At 41.3% G+C, this 18,010-nt stretch overlaps 1 protein-coding gene across 1 annotated transcript in view; it reads right to left on the bottom strand.

Moving 5' to 3' along the window:
* LOC139749045 (uncharacterized) overlaps positions 1–17,536 on the bottom strand; it is a 410,591-nt gene extending 393,055 nt beyond the window's left edge. Inside the window, exon 1 of the mRNA XM_071662507.1 lies at positions 17,376–17,536. Coding sequence (XP_071518608.1) covers positions 17,376–17,468 — 93 coding nt within the window. The 5' untranslated portion in view covers positions 17,469–17,536. The remainder of the gene's footprint in view (positions 1–17,375) is intronic.
* Positions 17,537–18,010: the final 474 nt, after the last annotated feature.

Below are 18,010 nucleotides of genomic sequence, written 5' to 3'. Positions count from 1 at the left end.
TTTGAAGGTTTGTTGAATGTGCTAGATGATAGAGTGGCAGATATAGGGTGTTTTGGTCGAGGTGGTGTGCAAAGTGAGAGGGTTAGGGAGATTTGGTAAACAAAGAAGGGGTAGTAAAAGCTTTCCAGCAAGGCAGCGGGTTTGGATGGTATTGCAGTGGAATTTATCAAAAAAGGGGGTGACTGTGTTGTTGAATGAAGGACATTTAATTTATATATGACATATGGTGAAGTGCCTGAGAATTGGCAGAATGCATGCATAGTGCCATTGCACAAAGGCAAAGGCAAAGAGAATAAAGTTGAGTGTTCAAATTAAAGAGGTATAAGTTTGTTTCAGAAGTGGTAGAGGATGTGTGGATCAGGTGTTTGCTTTGAAGAATGTATGTGAGAAATACTTAGAAAAGCAAATGGATTTGTATGTAGCATTTATGGATCTGGAGAAGGCATATGATAGAGTTGATAGAGATGCTCTGTGGAAGGTATTAAGAATATATGGTGTGGGAGGCAAGTTGTTAGAAGCAGTGAAAAGTTTTTATCGAGGATGTAAGGCATGTGTACGTGTAGGAAGAGAGGAAAGTGATTGGTTCTCAGTGAATGTAGGTTTGCGGCAGGGGTGTGTGATGTCTCCATGGTTGTTTAATTTGTTTATGGATAGGGTTGTTAGGGAGGTAAATGCAAGAGTCCTGGAAAGAGGGGCAAGTATGAAGTCTGTTGGGGATGAGAGAGCTTGGGAAGTGAGTCAGTTGTTGTTCGCTGATGATACAGCGCTGGTGGCTGATTCATGTGAGAAACTGCAGAAGCTGGTGACTGAGTTTGGTAAAGTGTGTGGAAGAAGAAAGTTAAGAGTAAATGTGAATAAGAGCAAGGTTATTAGGTACAGTAGGGTTGAGGGTCAAGTCAATTGGGAGGTGAGTTTGAATGGAGAAAAACTGGAGGAAGTGAAGTGTTTTAGATATCTGGGAGTGGATCTGTCAGCGGATGGAACCATGGAAGCGGAAGTGGATCATAGGGTGGGGGAGGGGGCGAAAATTTTGGGAGCCTTGAAAAATGTGTGGAAGTCGAGAACATTATCTCGGAAAGCAAAAATGGGTATGTTTGAAGGAATAGTGGTTCCAACAATGTTGTATGGTTGCGAGGCGTGGGCTATGGATAGAGTTGTGCGCAGGAGGATGGATGTGCTGGAAATGAGATGTTTGAGGACAATGTGTGGTGTGAGGTGGTTTGATCGAGTAAGTAACGTAAGGGTAAGAGAGATGTGTGGAAATAAAAAGAGCGTGGTTGAGAGAGCAGAAGAGGGTGTTTTGAAATGGTTTGGGCACATGGAGAGAATGAGTGAGGAAAGATTGACCAAGAGGATATATGTGTCGGAGGTGGAGGGAACGAGGAGAAGAGGGAGACCAAATTGGAGGTGGAAAGATGGAGTGAAAAAGATTTTGTGTGATCGGGGCCTGAACATGCAGGAGGGTGAAAGGAGGGCAAGGAATAGAGTGAATTGGAGCGATGTGGTATACAGGGGTTGACGTGCTGTCAGTGGATTGAATCAAGGCATGTGAAGCGTCTGGGGTAAACCATGGAAAGCTGTGTAGGTATGTATATTTGCGTGTGTGGACGTGTGTATGTACATGTGTATGGGGGGGGGGGGCCATTTCTTTCGTCTGTTTCCTTGCGCTACCTCGCAAACACGGGAGACAGCGACAAAGTATAAAAAAAAAAAAAAAAAGTTTGTTGAGTATTCCTGGTAAATTATATGGGAGGGTATTGATTGAGAGGGTGAAGGCATGTACAGAGCATCAGATTGGGGAAGAGCAGTGTGGTTTCAGAAGTGTAGAGGATGTGTGAATCAGGTGTTTGCTCTGAAGAAAGTGAGAAATGCTTAGAAAAGCAAATGGATTTGTATGTAGCATTTATGGATCTGGAGAAGGCATATGATAGAGTTGATAGAGATGCTCTGTGGAAGGTATTAAGAATATATGGTGTGGGAGGCAAGTTGCTAGAAGCAGTGAAAAGTTTTTATCAAGGATGTAAGGCATTCATATGAGTAGGAAGAGAGGAAAGTGATTGGTTCTCAGTAAATGTCAGTTTGCAGCAGGGGTGAGTGGTCTCCATGGTTGTTTAATTTATCTATGGATGGAGTTGTTAGGGAGGTGAATGCAATAGTTTTGGAGAGAGGGGCAAGTATACAGTCTGCTGTGGATGAGAGAGCTTGGGAAGTGAGTCAGTTGTTGTTGGCTACTGATACAGTGCTGGTGGCTGATTCATGTGAGAAACTGCAGAAGCTGGTGACTGAGTTTGGTAAAGTGTGTGAAAGAAGAAAGCTGAGAGTAAATGTGAATAAGAGCAAGGTTATTAGTTAAAGTAGGGTTGAGGAACAAGTCAATACGGAGGTAAGTTTGAATGGAGAAAAACTGGAGGAAGTGAAAGGTTGTAGATATCTGGGAGTGGATTTGGCAGCGGATGGAACCATGAAAAATAGAAGTGAGTCACAGGGTGGGGGAGGGGGCGAGAGTTCTGGGAGCACTGAAAAATGTGGAAGGCGAGAACATTATCTCAGAAAGCAAAAATGGGTATGTTTGAAGGAATAGTGGTTCCAACAAGGTTATATGGTTGCGAGGCGTGGGCTATAGATAGGGTTGTGTGGAGGAGGGTGGATGTGTTGGAAATGAGATGTCTGAGGACAATATGTGGTGTGAGGTGGTTTGATCGAGTAAGTAATGAAAGGGTGAGAGAGATGTGTGGTAATAAAAAGAGTGTGGATGAGAGAGCAGAAGACCGTGTTTTGAAATGGTTTGGTCACATGGAGAGAATGAGTGATGAAAGATTGACAAAGTGGATAAATGTGTCAGAGGTGGAGGAAAAGAAGAGAAGTGGGAGACCAAATTGGAGGTGGAAGGTTGGAGTGAAAAAGAGTTTGAGTGATCGGGGCCTAAACATGCAGGAGGGTAAAAGGCGTGCAAGGAATAGAGTGAATTGGAATGATGTGGTATACCAGGATCGACGTGCTCTCAATGGATTGAACCAAGGCATGTGAAGTGTCTGGGGTAAACCATGGAAAGTTTTGTGGGACCTGGATGTGGAAAGAGAGCTGTGGTTTCGGTGCATTATACATGACAGCTAGAGATTGAGTGGGAATGAATGTGGCCTTTGTTGTCTTTTCCTAGCGCTACCTCGCGCACATGCGGGGTGAAGGGGTTTTCATTTCATGTGCGGCGAGGTAGCAATAGGAATAAATAAGGGCAGATAGCGTGAATTATGTACATGTGTATATATGTATATGTCTCTGTGTGTATATGTATGTATACGTTGAGATGTATAGGTATGTATACGTGCATGTGGACGTGTATGTATATACATGTGTATGTGGGTGGGTTGGGCCATTCTTTCATGTTTCCTTGCGCTACCTCGCTAATGATGGAGACAGCAACAAAGTATAACAAATAAATAAATAAAAAATAAAGAAATATGTAAGAATTACATATACGTAAAAAATAAATACATGAATGGTATGTATGATATGTGTAAAATCATGTTATAATGCGTGAAGTGTCTTCAGGGGTATGTAGAACAATATCAGACATAAAAACAAAAACAATATAATTACATAACAAAAGAGAATCCATGCTACTAACTACAGCAAGCCCACATCAATTTAGCACCTTCTCACACCAATGTACAGGAAACTTCGTTATTCTTCAGGTATTTTCTCAAGTGATATATAATAAGAGATATGCAAATACTTCTTTTGCACACAGAATACCCAAAACAGAAATGCTGCAAAATTAAAAGGTTAAAGAGGCAATAGCAGTTGCATTGCATGATTCAGAACATTAAATCATATTGTATTATGGCAAATGAAGCAACAATAGTAGGGGTTACATATATCCAAATAAGTCTGGTTAATCAAATCGTTGTTAATCAATATATCAAAGGAAAATCATCAGAGTAGCAGGAAGCCTTGAGTTCAATGGGGATTGGCACTTGGACCTATACTGTTTATCATGTATATAAACATATCACCTGAAATTGTTAAGAAATCTAATAGTCATATATAATGAAACATTAGCTGAAGTTATCAGGCACTATGAGGTTTTCATGTACAATGACAGAACAAGAGTATCTAAGGATACTAAGGATACATTAGACATGGAGCACTATCAGATACATCACAATGATATAAACAACATATGAGTGGACCTCCAAATCACTACTTTAAGTTTCACCAAGAAAAGCGCTGAGTCATGTGAAATGGAAGGAAAAAAATTACTTAATAAAACAAACACTCTCGGGCCTGGGAAACACAAGCGTAAACTGATACACGAGAAAAAGTTATTGGAGTCTTCACAGATAATGAATTACCTATCACTTGTCATTTCATCTATTTACATTCTATTCATCTATTATACTTTGTCACTGTCTCCCGAGTTAGCGATGTAGCGCTAGGAAACAGACGAAAGAATGGCCCAACCCAACCCCACACACATGTATACACATACACGTCCACACCCCCACATACATATATCTATACATTTCAACGTATACATATATATATGCATACATACACATATGCATATATACACATGTACATAATTCATACTTGCTGCCTTTATTCATTCCCGTCGCCAACCCGCCACACATGAAATGACAACTCCCTCCCCCCGCAAGCACACAAGGTAGCACTAGGGAAAGACAACAAAGGCCAAATTCGTTCACACTCAGTCTCTAGCTGTCTTGTGTAATGCACCAAAAACACAGCTCCCTTTCCAATCCAGGTCCCACAAAACTTTCCATGGTTTACCCCAGACGCTTCATATGCCCAGGTTCAATTCATTGACAGCATGTCAACCCCGGTATACCACATCCTTCCAATTCACTCTATTCCTTGCACGCCTTTCACCCTCCTGTATGTTCAGGGCCTGATCACTCAAAATCCTTTTCATTCCATCTTTCCACCTCCAATTAAGTTTCCCACTTCTCGTTCCCTCCATCTCTGACACATATATCCTCCTTGTCAATCTTTCCTCACTCACTCACTCCATGTGACCAAACCATTTCAAAACACCCTCTTCTGCTCTCTAAACCACACTCTTTTTATTACCACATATCTCTCTTACCCTTTCATTACTTACTCGATCAAACCACCTCACACCACATATTGTCCTCAAACATTTCATTTCCAACACATCCACCCTCCTCCGCACAACTCTATCTATAGCCCATGCCTTGCAACCATATAACATTGTTGGGACCACTATTCCTTCAAACATACCCATTTTTGCTTTCCAAGATAATGTTCTCATCTTCCACACAGTTTTCAACTCTCCCAGAACCCCCCGTGACTCACTTCTGCTTCCATGGTTCCATCCGCTGCCAAATCCACTCCCAGATATCTAAAGCACTTCACTTCCTCCAGTTTTTCTCCATTCAAACTTACCTCCCAATTGACTTGTTCCTCAACCCTACTGTACCTAATAACCTTGCTCTTATTCACATTTACTCTCAGCTTTCATCTTTCACAAACTTTACTAAACTCAGTCACCAGCTTCTGCAGTTTCTCACCCAAATCAGCCACCAGTGCTGTATCATCAGCCACCAACAACTGACTCACTTCCCAAGCCCTCTCATCCACAACAAACTGTATACTTGCCCCTCTCTCCAAAACTCTTGCATTCACCTCCTAACAACCCCATCCATAAACAAATCAAACAACCATGGAGACATCATGCACCCCTGCCCCAAACCGACATTTACTGGAGACCAATCACTTTCCTCTCTTCCTACTCGTACACATGCCTTACATCCTCGATAAAAGCTTTTCACTGCTTCTAACAACTTGCCTCCCACACCATATATTCATAATACCTTCCACAGAACATCTCTATCAACTCTATCATATACCTTCTCCAGATCCATAAATGCTACATACAAATCCATTTGCTTTTCTAAGTATTTCTCACATACATTTTTCAAAGCAAACACCAGATCCACACATCCTCTACCACTTCTGAAGTCACACTGATCTTCTCCAATCTGATGATCTGTATATGCCTTCACCCTCTCAATCAATACCCTCTCAAATAATTTACCAGGGATACTCAACAAACTTATACCTCTGTACTTTGAGCACTCACCCTCATCCCCTTTGCCTTTCTACAATGGCACTTTGCAGGCATTCCGCCAATCCTCAGGCACCTCTCCATGAGTCATACGTATATACATTAAATATCCTTACCAACCAGTCAACAACACATTCACTCCCTTTTTAATAAAATCCACTGTAATACCATCCAAACCCGCTGCATTGCCGGCTTTCATCTTCCGTATAACTTTTACTACCTCTTCTCTGTTTACCAAATCATCTCCCCAACTCTCTCACTTCGCACACCACCTCCACCAAAACACCCTATATCTGCCACTTTATCATCTAACACGTTCAACAAACCTTCAAAATACTCATTCCATCTCTTCTCACATCACCACTACTTGTTACCACCTCCCCATTAGCCCCCTTCACCAATGTTCCCATTTGTTCTCTTGTCTTATGCACTTTATTTACCTCCTTCCAAAACATCTTTTTATTCTCCCTAAAATTCAATTATACTCTCTCATCCCAGCTCTCATTTGCCCTCTTTTTCACCTCTTGCACCTTTCTCTTGACCTCCTACCTCTTTCTTTTATACATCAATTCATTTGCACTATTTCCTTGTAAAAACCACTCAAATGCATCACTCTTCTTTTTCACTTATAATCTTACCTCTTCATCCCACCACTCACTACCCTTTCTAATCTGCCCACCTCCCATGCTTCTCATGCCACAAGCATCTTTTGCGCAAGCCATCATTGCTTCCCTAAATACATCCCATTCCTCACCCACTCCCCTTACGTCATTTGCTCTCACCTTTTTCCATTCTGTACTCAGTCTCTCCTGGTACTTCCTCACACAAGTCTCCTTCCCAAGCTCACTTACTCTCACCACTCTCTTCACCCTAACATTCTCTCTTCTTTTCTGAAAACCTCTACAAATCTTCACCTTCGCCTCCACAAGATAATGATCAGACATCCCTCCAGTTGCACCTCTCAGCACATTAACATCCAAAAGTCTCTCTTTTGCACGCCTATCAATTAACACATAATCCAATAATGCTCTCTGGCCATCTCTCCTACTTAAATGTGTATACTTATGTATATCTCTCTTTTTAAACCGGTATTCCTAATCACCAGTCCTTTTTCAGCACACAAATCTACAAGCTCTTCACCATTTCCATTTACAACACTATATACCCCATGTACACCAATTATTCCCTCAACTGCCACATTACTTACCTTTGCATTCAAATCACCCATCACTATAACCCGGTCTAATGCATCAAAACTACTAACACACTCACTCAGTTTCTCCCAAAGCACTTGCCTGTCATGATCTTTCTTTTCATGCCCAGGTGCATATGCACCAATAATCACCCATCTCTCTCATCCACTTTCACTTTTACCCATATCAATCTAGAGTTTACTTTCTTACACTCTATCACATACTCCCACCACTCCTGTTTCTGGAGTAGTGCTACTCCTTCCCTTGCTCTTGTCCTCTCACTAACTCCTGACTTTACTCCTAAAACATTCCAAAACCACTCTTCCCCTTTACCCTTGAGCTTAGTTTCACTCAGAGCCAAAACATCCAGGTTCCTTTCCTCAAACATACTACCTATCTCTCCTTTTTTCTCATCTTGGTTACATTCACACATTTAGACACCCCAATCTGAGCCTTCGAAGAGGATGAGCACTCCCCATATGACTCCTTCTTCTGTTTCCCATTTTAGAAAGTTAAAATACAAGGAGGGGAGGATTTCTAGCCCCTACTCCCATCCCGTTTAGTCACCTTCTACGACAGGGAAGGGGAGAAATGTCATATGTCTGACAAAATCAACAAAGATAATTTCATCATTTGAGTAATTAGAACTTATGTAAATCTGGCTACAACTTCTCATAACCTTAAAATCCTTTGGTAAAACTGGGCTTCACATCTCAAAGACAACCAAGCAACTGACAAAATGTATGGCATAGGACACTTCCTAGACTTCTAACTACGATTTAGAGATTTCCTGGATGTTTTTAACACAGTGAGAGGCTGAAGCACCTACCTGGCTGTAGGCTTTCAACACAACATATAGTGAAAGGCTGATATAACTATTTTTTTTCAAGTTATGTTACTGAGACGACATCAGCAACTGAGGGCCTACTCATGGCCATCTCATTATTGCTCGGAAAATTTTTTTCCTCCATCCTTCCACCTCCAATTTGGTCTCCCACTTCCTGTTCCCTCCACCTCACTCATGGAACAAATGAGTGACAAAAGTTTGACAAAAAGGATGCATGTGTCAAAGGTGGAGGGAACAAGAAGCATGAAACCAAATTAGAGGTGGACAGATGGAGTGAAAAATATTTTGAGTGATTGAGGGCCTGAACATGCAGGAGGGTGATAGGCATACACGGAACAGAGTGAACAGTGGACAACCAGGGTATGTGAAACATCTGGGGTAAACCATGGAAAGGTCTGTGGATTGGGAGTTGTGGTTTCAGGGCATTATACATGACAGCTAAAGGCTGAGTGTGAGCAAAGGTGGCCTTTTTTTTGTTTGTTTTTCTGGTGCAATCTTGCTGACTTGGGTTGGCAATGCCATTTCCTGTGGGGTGGGGTGGTGGCTCCGGGATAGATGAAGGCAAGTCAGTACGAATATGTACATGTGCATCAAAGTTTTTACATGGTGCTCTAAACACAGCCTGCAGAACTTTCTGGTGCGTTCCTGATTAAGATATTCTTATTGTATTGTTGTTGCTGAGGGCAATATTCACATGAAAGGATTTAAGCAACATGGGAAGTAATGTAAAATTACAACTAAAAGGGAGAACTAAAAGGTTCTTGGTGTTAATTGGATGCTTGGGTTTAGCTCTATAAAATGATTTCTTTGCCAACTTAAGAGATTTATCAATGAAAGATCTAGGATATTATAACATGGATCCAATAGAATATATCATCGTAAACTCATCACCAATAAAATCTGGATTGCATGTACATAAAGCCCTAAGGAACACAGACTGGAATGATGATGACTGAACTCTGTCATGCTGACCTGAGTAATAATGGATGTATGAGCATACATTGGTAGGGTTTCTGTACATGTGAAACTTAAACATGTTTCCATCCCTACGGATCAGGTAATCTAAAAACAGTCGCATACCATTATTTTCAATTTCTACAGTAAAGATGATGGAAGGTACTAAATTTTTTTTTTTTTTTTTTTTTTTGCTTTGTCGCTGTCTCCCGCGTTTGCGAGGTAGCGCAAGGAAACAGACGAAGAAATGGCCCAACCCACCCCCATACACATGCCTTGATTCAATCCACTGACAGCACGTCAACCCCGGTATACCACATCGCTCCAATTCACTCTATTCTTTGCCCTCCTTTCACCCTCCTGCATGTTCAGGCCCCGATCACACAAAATCTTTTTCACTCCATCTTTCCACCTCCAATTTGGTCTCCCTCTTCTCCTCGTTCCCTCCACCTCCGACACATATATCCTCTTGGTCAATCTTTCCTCACTCATTCTCTCCATGTGACCAAACCATTTCAAAACACCCTCTTCTGCTCTCTCAACCACGCTCTTTTTATTTCCACACATCTCTCTTACCCTTACGTTACTTACTCGATCAAACCACCTCACACCACACATTGTCCTCAAACATCTCATTTCCAGCACATCCATCCTCCTGCGCACAACTCTATCCATAGTCCACGCCTCGCAACCATACAACATTGTTGGAACCACTATTCCTTCAAACATACCCATTTTTGCTTTCCGAGATAATGTTCTCGACTTCCACACATTCTTCAAGGCTCCCAGAATTTTCGCCCCCTCCCCCACCCTATGATCCACTTCCGCTTCCATGGTTCCATCCGCTGCCAGATCCACTCCCAGATATCTACAACACTTCACTTCCTCCAGTTTTTATCCATTCAAACTCACCTCCCAATTGAATTGACCCTCAACCCTACTGTACCTAATAACCTTGCTCTTATTCACATTTACTCTTAACTTTCTTCTTTCACACACTTTACCAAACTCAGTCACCAGCTTCTGCAGTTTCTCACATGAATCAGCCACCAGCGCTGTATCATCAGCGAACAACAACTGACTCACTTCCCAAGCTCTCTCATCCCCAACAGACTTCATACTTGCCCCTCTTTCCAAAACTCTTGCATTCACCTCCCTAACAACCCCATCCATAAACAAATTAAACAACCATGGAGACATCACACACCCCTGCCGCAAACCTACATTCACTGAGAACCAATCACTTTCCTCTCTTCCTACACGTACACATGCCTTACATCCTCGATAAAAACTTTTCACTGCTTCTAACAACTTGCCTCCCACACCATATATTCTTAATACCTTCCACAGAGCATCTCTATCAACTCTATCATATGCCTTCTCCAGATCCATAAATGCTACATACAAATCCATTTGCTTTTCTAAGTATTTCTCACATACATTCTTCAAAGCAAACACCTGATCCACACACCCTCTACCACTTCTGAAACCACACTGCTCTTCCCCAATCTGATGCTCTGTACATGCCTTCACCCTCTCAATCAATACCCTCCCATATAATTTGCCAGGAATACTCAACAAACTTATACCTCTGTAATTTGAGCACTCACTCTTATCCCCTTTGCCTTTGTACAATGGCACTATGGCCGCATTCCGCCAATCCTCAGGCACCTCACCATGAGTCATACATACATTAAATAACCTTACCAACCAGTCAACAATACAGTCACCCCCTTTTTTAATAAATTCCACTGCAATACCATCCAAACCTGCTGCCTTGCCGGCTTTCATCTTCCGCAAAGCTTTTACTACCTCTTCTCTGTTTACCAACTCATTTTCCCTAACCCTCGCACTTTGCACACCACCTCGACCAAAACACCCTATATCTGCCACTCTATCATCAAACACATTCAACAAACCTTCAAAATACTCACTCCATCTCCTTCTCACATCACCACTACTTGTCATCACCTCCCCATTTGCGCCCTTCACTGAAGTTCCCATTTGCTCCCTTGTCTTACGCACTTTATTTACCTCCTTCCAGAACATCTTTTTATTCTCCCTAAAATCTAATGATACTCTCTCACCCCAACTCTCATTTGCCCTTTTTTTCACCTCTTGCACCTTTCTCTTGACCTCCTGTCTCTTTCTTTTATACGTCTCCCACTCAATTGCATTTTTTCCCTACAAAAATCGTCCAAATGCCTCTCTCTTCTCTTTCACTAATACTCTTACTTCTTCATCCCACCACTCACTACCCTTTCTAATCAACCCACCTCCCACTCTTCTCATGCCACAAGCATCTTTTGCGCAATCCATCACTGACTCCCTAAATACATCCCATTCCTCCCCCACTCCCCTTACTTCCATTGTTCTCACCTTTTTCCATTCTGTACTCAGTCTCTCCTGGTACTTCCTCACACAAGTCTCCTTCCCAAGCTCACTTACTCTCACCACCCTCTTCACCCCAACATTCACTCTTCTTTTCTGAAAACCCATACAAATCTTCACCTTAGCCTCCACAAGATAATGATCAGACATCCCTCCAGTTGCACCTCTCAGCACATTAACATCCAAAAGTCTCTCTTTCGCGCGCCTGTCAATTAACACGTAATCCAATAACGCTCTCTGGCCATCTCTCCTACTTACATAAGTATACTTATGTATATCTCGCTTTTTAAACCAGGTATTCCCAATCATCAGTCCTTTTTCAGCACATAAATCTACAAGCTCTTCACCATTTCCATTTACAACACTGAACACCCCATGTATACCAATTATTCCCTCAACTGCCACATTACTCACCTTTGCATTCAAATCAACCATCACTAAACCGGTCTCGTGCATCAAAACCACTAACACACTCATTCAGCTGCTCCCAAAACACTTGCCTCTCATGATCTTTCTTCTCATGCCCAGGTACATATGCACCAATAATCACCCATCTCTCTCCATCAACTTTCAGTTTTACCCATATTAATCGAGAATTTACTTTCTTACATTCTATCACATACTTCCACAACTCCTGTTTCAGGAGTACTGCTACTCCTTCCCTTGCTCTTGTCCTCTCACTAACCCCTGACTTTACTCCCAAGACATTCCCAAACCACTCTTTCCCCTTTACCCTTGAGCTTCGTTTCACTCAGAGCCAAAACATCCAGGTTCCTTTCCTCAAACATACTACCTATCTCTCCTTTTTTCACATCTTGGTTACATCCACACACATTTAGGCACCCCACTCTGAGCCTTCGAGGAGGATGAGCACTCCCCGCGTGACTCCTTCTTCTGTTTCCCATTTTAGAAAGTTAATACAAGGAGGGGAGGATTTCCGGCCCCCCGCTCCCGTCCCCTCTAGTCGCTTTCTACGACACGCGAGGAATACGTGGGAAGTATTCTTTCACCCCTATCCCCAGGGATAATATACATATATATATAAATATACACATACACACACATACACATACACATGCACATATACACACACACACACATACATATATACACATATGAAAAATGTAAGAAACAATTTAGAAAACTGAAACTTCTAGCTTGAAATGAATGAAAAAATGAATGTCACATAATGGTTCAACCTCTGGCTATGGAAAAAGGAAATGTATAATTTATTTACACAAACGTCAATAGTATATATATATATATATATATATATATATATATATATATATATATATATATTTTTTTTTATTATTTATTATACTTTGTCGCTGTCTCCCGCGTTTGCGAGGTAGCGCAAGGAAACAGACAAAAGAAATGGCCCAACCCCCCCCATACACATGTATATACATACGTCCACACACGCAAATATACATACCTACACAGCTTTCCATGGCTTACCCCAGACGCTTCACATGCCTTGATTCAATCCACTGACAGCACGTCAACCCCGGTATACCACATCGCTCCAATTCACTCTATTCCTTGCCCTCCTTTCACCCTCCTGCATGTTCAGGCCCCAATCACACAAAATCTTTTTCACTCCATCTTTCCACCTCCAATTTGGTCTCCCTCTTCTCCTTGTTCCCTCCACCTCCGACACATATATCCTCTTGGTCAATCTTTCCTCACTCATCCTCTCCATGTGCCCAAACAACTTCAAAACACCCTCTTCTGCTCTCTCAACCACGCTCTTTTTATTTCCACACATCTCTCTTACCCTTACGTTACTCACTCGATCAAACCACCTCACACCACACATTGTCCTCAAACATCTCATTTCCAGCACATCCATCCTCCTGCGCACAACTCTATCCATAGCCCACGCCTCGCAACCATACAACATTGTTGGAACCACTATTCCTTCATACATACCCATTTTTGCTTTCCGAGATAATGTTCTCGACTTCCACACATTCTTCAAGGCTCCCAGAATTTTCGCCCCCTCCCCCACCCTATGATCCACTTCCGCTTCCATGGTTCCATCCGCTGCCAGATCCACTCCCAGATATCTAAAACACTTCACTTCCTCCAGTTTTTCTCCATTCAAACTCACCTCCCAATTGACTTGACCCTCAACCCTACTGTACCTAATAACCTTGCTCTTATTCACATTTACTCTTAACTTTCTTCTTCCACACACTTTACCAAACTCAGTCACCAGCTTCTGCAGTTTCTCACATGAATCAGCCACCAGCGCTGTATCATCAGCGAACAACAACTGACTCACTTCCCAAGCTCTCTCATCCCCAACAGACTTCATACTTGCCCCTCTTTCCAAAACTCTTGCATTTACCTTCCTAACAACCCCATCCATAAACAAATTAAACAACCATATATATATATATATATATATATATATATATATATATATATATTTATTTTTTTTAATTTTCCACAAGAAGGAACAGAGAAGAGGGCCAGGTGAGGATATTCCCTCAAAGGCCCAGTCCTCTGTTCTTAACGCTACCTCGCTATCGCGGGAAATGGCGAATAGTATGAAAAAAAAAAAAATATTTATTTATTCATTTTATATATTTATATATATATATATATATATATATATATATATATATATATATATATATATATATATATATATATATATATTTTTTTGTCGCTGTCTCCTGCGTTTGCGAGGTAGCGCAAGGAAACAGACGAAAGAAATGGCCCAACCCACCCCCATACACATGTATATACATACGTCGACACACGCAAATATACATACCTACACAGCTTTCCATGGTTTACCCAGACGCTTCACATGCCCTGATTCAATCCACTGACAGTACGTATACCCCGGTATACCACATCGATCCAATTCACTCTATTCCTTGCCCGCCTTTCACACTCCTGCATGTTCAGGCCCCGATCACACAAAATCTTTTTCACTCCATCTTTCCACCTCCAATTTGGTCTCCCACTTCTCCTCGTTCCCTCCACCTCCACACATATATCCTCTTGGTCAATCTTTCCTCACTCATTCTCTCCATGTGCCCAAACCATTTCAAAACACCCTCTTCTGCTCTCTCAACCATGCTCTTTTTATTTCCACACATCTCTCTTACCCTTACATTACTTACTCGATCAAACCACCTCACACCACACATTGTCCTCAAACATCTCATTTCCAGCACATCCACCCTCCTGCGCACAACTCTATTCATAGCCCACGCCTCGCAACCATATAACATTGATGGAACCACTATTCCTTCATACATACCCATTTTTGCTTTCCGAGATAATGTTCTCGAGTTCCACACATTCTTCAAGGCTCCCAGGATTTTCGCCCCCTCCCCCACCCTATGATTCACTTCCACTTCCATGGTTCCATTCGCTGCCAGATCCACTCCCAGATATCTAAAACACTTTACTTACTCCAGTTTTGCTCCATTCAAACTTACCTCCCAATTGACTTGACCCCTCAACCCTACTGGACCTAATTACCTTGCTCTTATTCACATTTACTCTTAACTTTCTTCTTTCACACACTTTACCAAACTCAGTCACCAGCTTCTGCAGTTTCTCACATGAATCAGCCACCAGCGCTGTATCATCAGCAGACAACAACTGACTCACTTCCCAAGCTCTCTCATCCACAACAGACTTCATACTTGCCCCTCTTTCCAAAACTCTTGCATTCACCTCCCTAACAACCCCATCCATAAACAAATTAAACAACCATGGAGACATCACACACCCCTGCCGCAAACCTACATTCACTGAGAACCAATCACTTTCCTCTCTTCCTACACGTACACATGCCTTACATCCTCGATAAAAACTTTTCACTGCTTCTAACAACTTGCCTCCCACACCATATATTCTTAATACCTTCCACAGAGCATCTCTATCAACTCTATCATATGCCTTCTCCAGATCCATAAATGCTACATACAAATCCATTTGCTTTTCTAAGTATTTCTCACATACATTCTTCAAAGTAAACACCTGATCTACACATCCTCTACCACTTCTGAAACCACACTGCACTTCCCCAATCTGATGCTCTGTACATGCCTTCACCTTCTCAATCAATACCCTCCCATATAATTTACCAGGAATACTCAACAAACTTATACCTCTGTAATTTGAGCACTCACTCTTATCCCCATTGCCTTTGTACAATGGCACTATGCACGCATTCCGCCAATCTTCAGGCACCTCACCATGAGTCATACATACATTAAATAACCTTACCAACCAGTCAACAACACAGTCACCCCTTTTTTAATAAATTCCACTGCAATACCATCCAAACCTGCTGCCTTGCCGGCTTTCATCTTCTGCAAAGATTTTACTACCTCTTCTCTGTTTACCAAATCATTTTCCCTAACCCTCTCACTTTGCACACCACCTCAACCAAAACACCCTATATCTGTCACTCTATCATCAAACACATTCAACAAACCTTCATAATACTCACCCCATCTCCTTCTCACATCACCACTACTTGTTATCACCTCCCCATTAGCGCCCTTCACTAAAGTTCCCATTTGTTCCCTTGTCTTACGCACTTTATTTACCTCCTTCCAGAACATCTTTTTATTCTCCCTAAAATTTAATGATACTCTCTCACCCCAACTCTCATTTGCCCTCTTTTTCACCTCTTGCACCTTTCTCTTGACCTCCTGTCTCTTTTATACATCTCCCACTCAACTGCATTTTTTCCCTGCAAAAATCGTCCAAATGCCTCTCTCTTCTCTTTCACTAATAATCTTACTTCTTCATCCCACCACTCACTACCCTTTCTAATCAACCCACCTCCCACGCTTCTCATGCCACAAGCATCTTTTGCGCAATCCATCACTGATTCCCTACATACATCCCATTCCTCCCCCACTCCCCTTACTTCCATTGTTCTCACCTTTTTCCATTCTGTACTCAGTCTCTCCTGGTACTTCCTCACACAAGCAAATATATATAACAATAATATTGAGAACTTCTGATTGGCTGTAGCTGAAGTAAAAATGGATTTCTTCATATATACAGTCTTAAAAGTTAAAAGCACATATTCCTTGATGTTCACATATTACAACATTAGGGTATTATTATTTAACCCACATTTTTCCCTATCCCTCATGACCCTACCAGTAATGAAATAATATTAGAAGATAATCTAATGAGTAGTAAAGTAAAATTCCACTCATAATACCATTCCTTACAGTAGTAACAAATTTGCAGAAGATAACAATTAAATTATCAAACTTATAAAATCTGCATCTCTATTCTGGACATATCATTGTTCTCTCTAGTATGGATTGCATGGAACTTTACTGTCAAACCTAATAAAAAATCTCCTGGTATTGAAAAAGTAAGAGAAAAGCTGAAATCAATTATATAGTTTATTGGTAGATATATGACGTTCTGCAAACCAGCTTGAAATCTTACTAAGCACAAAAAGGGTTACAATTTGCTTCCTATACACACTGATTCCCTGCCCCCAAAGTGTGACCTCCGGTGTCAACTTTGGAATTTAATGTCATGTATTCTGACAACATGATCTGGGTCCTGCATACTGTTCTTTCATGAATTCTAAATACAATAACAGATCTCCATAATGTCAGTCTGGCACAAAGATCAACATAATGGAGATTAGTTATTTCACTGTGTTCCTTATAGAAACGTCTCCATAATACAGCGACTCTCTGAAGTCCTTATGTCCATTATAATCAGTTAATAACGACATCTGGATAACAGGAATTGTCCATGGTCTCCTTGATACCAGGTAACTGCATGACACTCATTCAGAAAGGCTCACAACTATTTCAAACTAAAGGCTAAACCAAGATCTTTCATGGCAGGTAGGTAGACCACTGACCTCCTGTGATACGCTCCCGGTCACGTAGAATTTCACATCCTTGAAAAGACCATCTGAAACTTTTAATTTGTCTATATCATTGGCTATATCCATGATATATGACTTTGTTTACAAATCTTCATCAGAGCTTCCCGCGGTAATGGTGGACATAGATGGCTCCACCTGCACCCTGACCCGCCAAATGTAAAATGAAGGAAACACCAAGTGTCATGAACTGATGATGATGACTCAGATTCTTCATTGAAATCCATTAAAAGATATAAAAAAAAACCGAAGTACAACTTGAAGTACTGCACTGAACCACAATTTACTAAGTTATTGCAACAAGAAGCATACATCTTAAATAATGACAAACTAAAGTTTGAAGAGGAAATCAATTATGATATAAAGTGAAACGACATTTCAAAAGAATATTAAAACAAATAAGATAAAGTTATAGATGTCATTCACCTGCGAAGAAATACTTGTTATGGTTGAATATTTTCAGGAAAGACGGAAGTATTAAAGACAAGGCAAGTGTACCCTGTACACATGGACCACATGTATGATGAGAGTGTATGTAGTCTTAGAATCATCTTTAACACATGAAGGTTTTACAAATAATTCGGTTGGTGGATGTAACTTACGTTTGCCCA

Source organism: Panulirus ornatus, chromosome 1 (genome assembly GCF_036320965.1).
Source record: "Panulirus ornatus isolate Po-2019 chromosome 1, ASM3632096v1, whole genome shotgun sequence".
NCBI lineage: Eukaryota > Metazoa > Arthropoda > Malacostraca > Decapoda > Palinuridae > Panulirus > Panulirus ornatus.
Note: the sequence above shows the minus strand (reverse complement) of the source record. Positions and strands in the feature narration are given on the sequence as shown.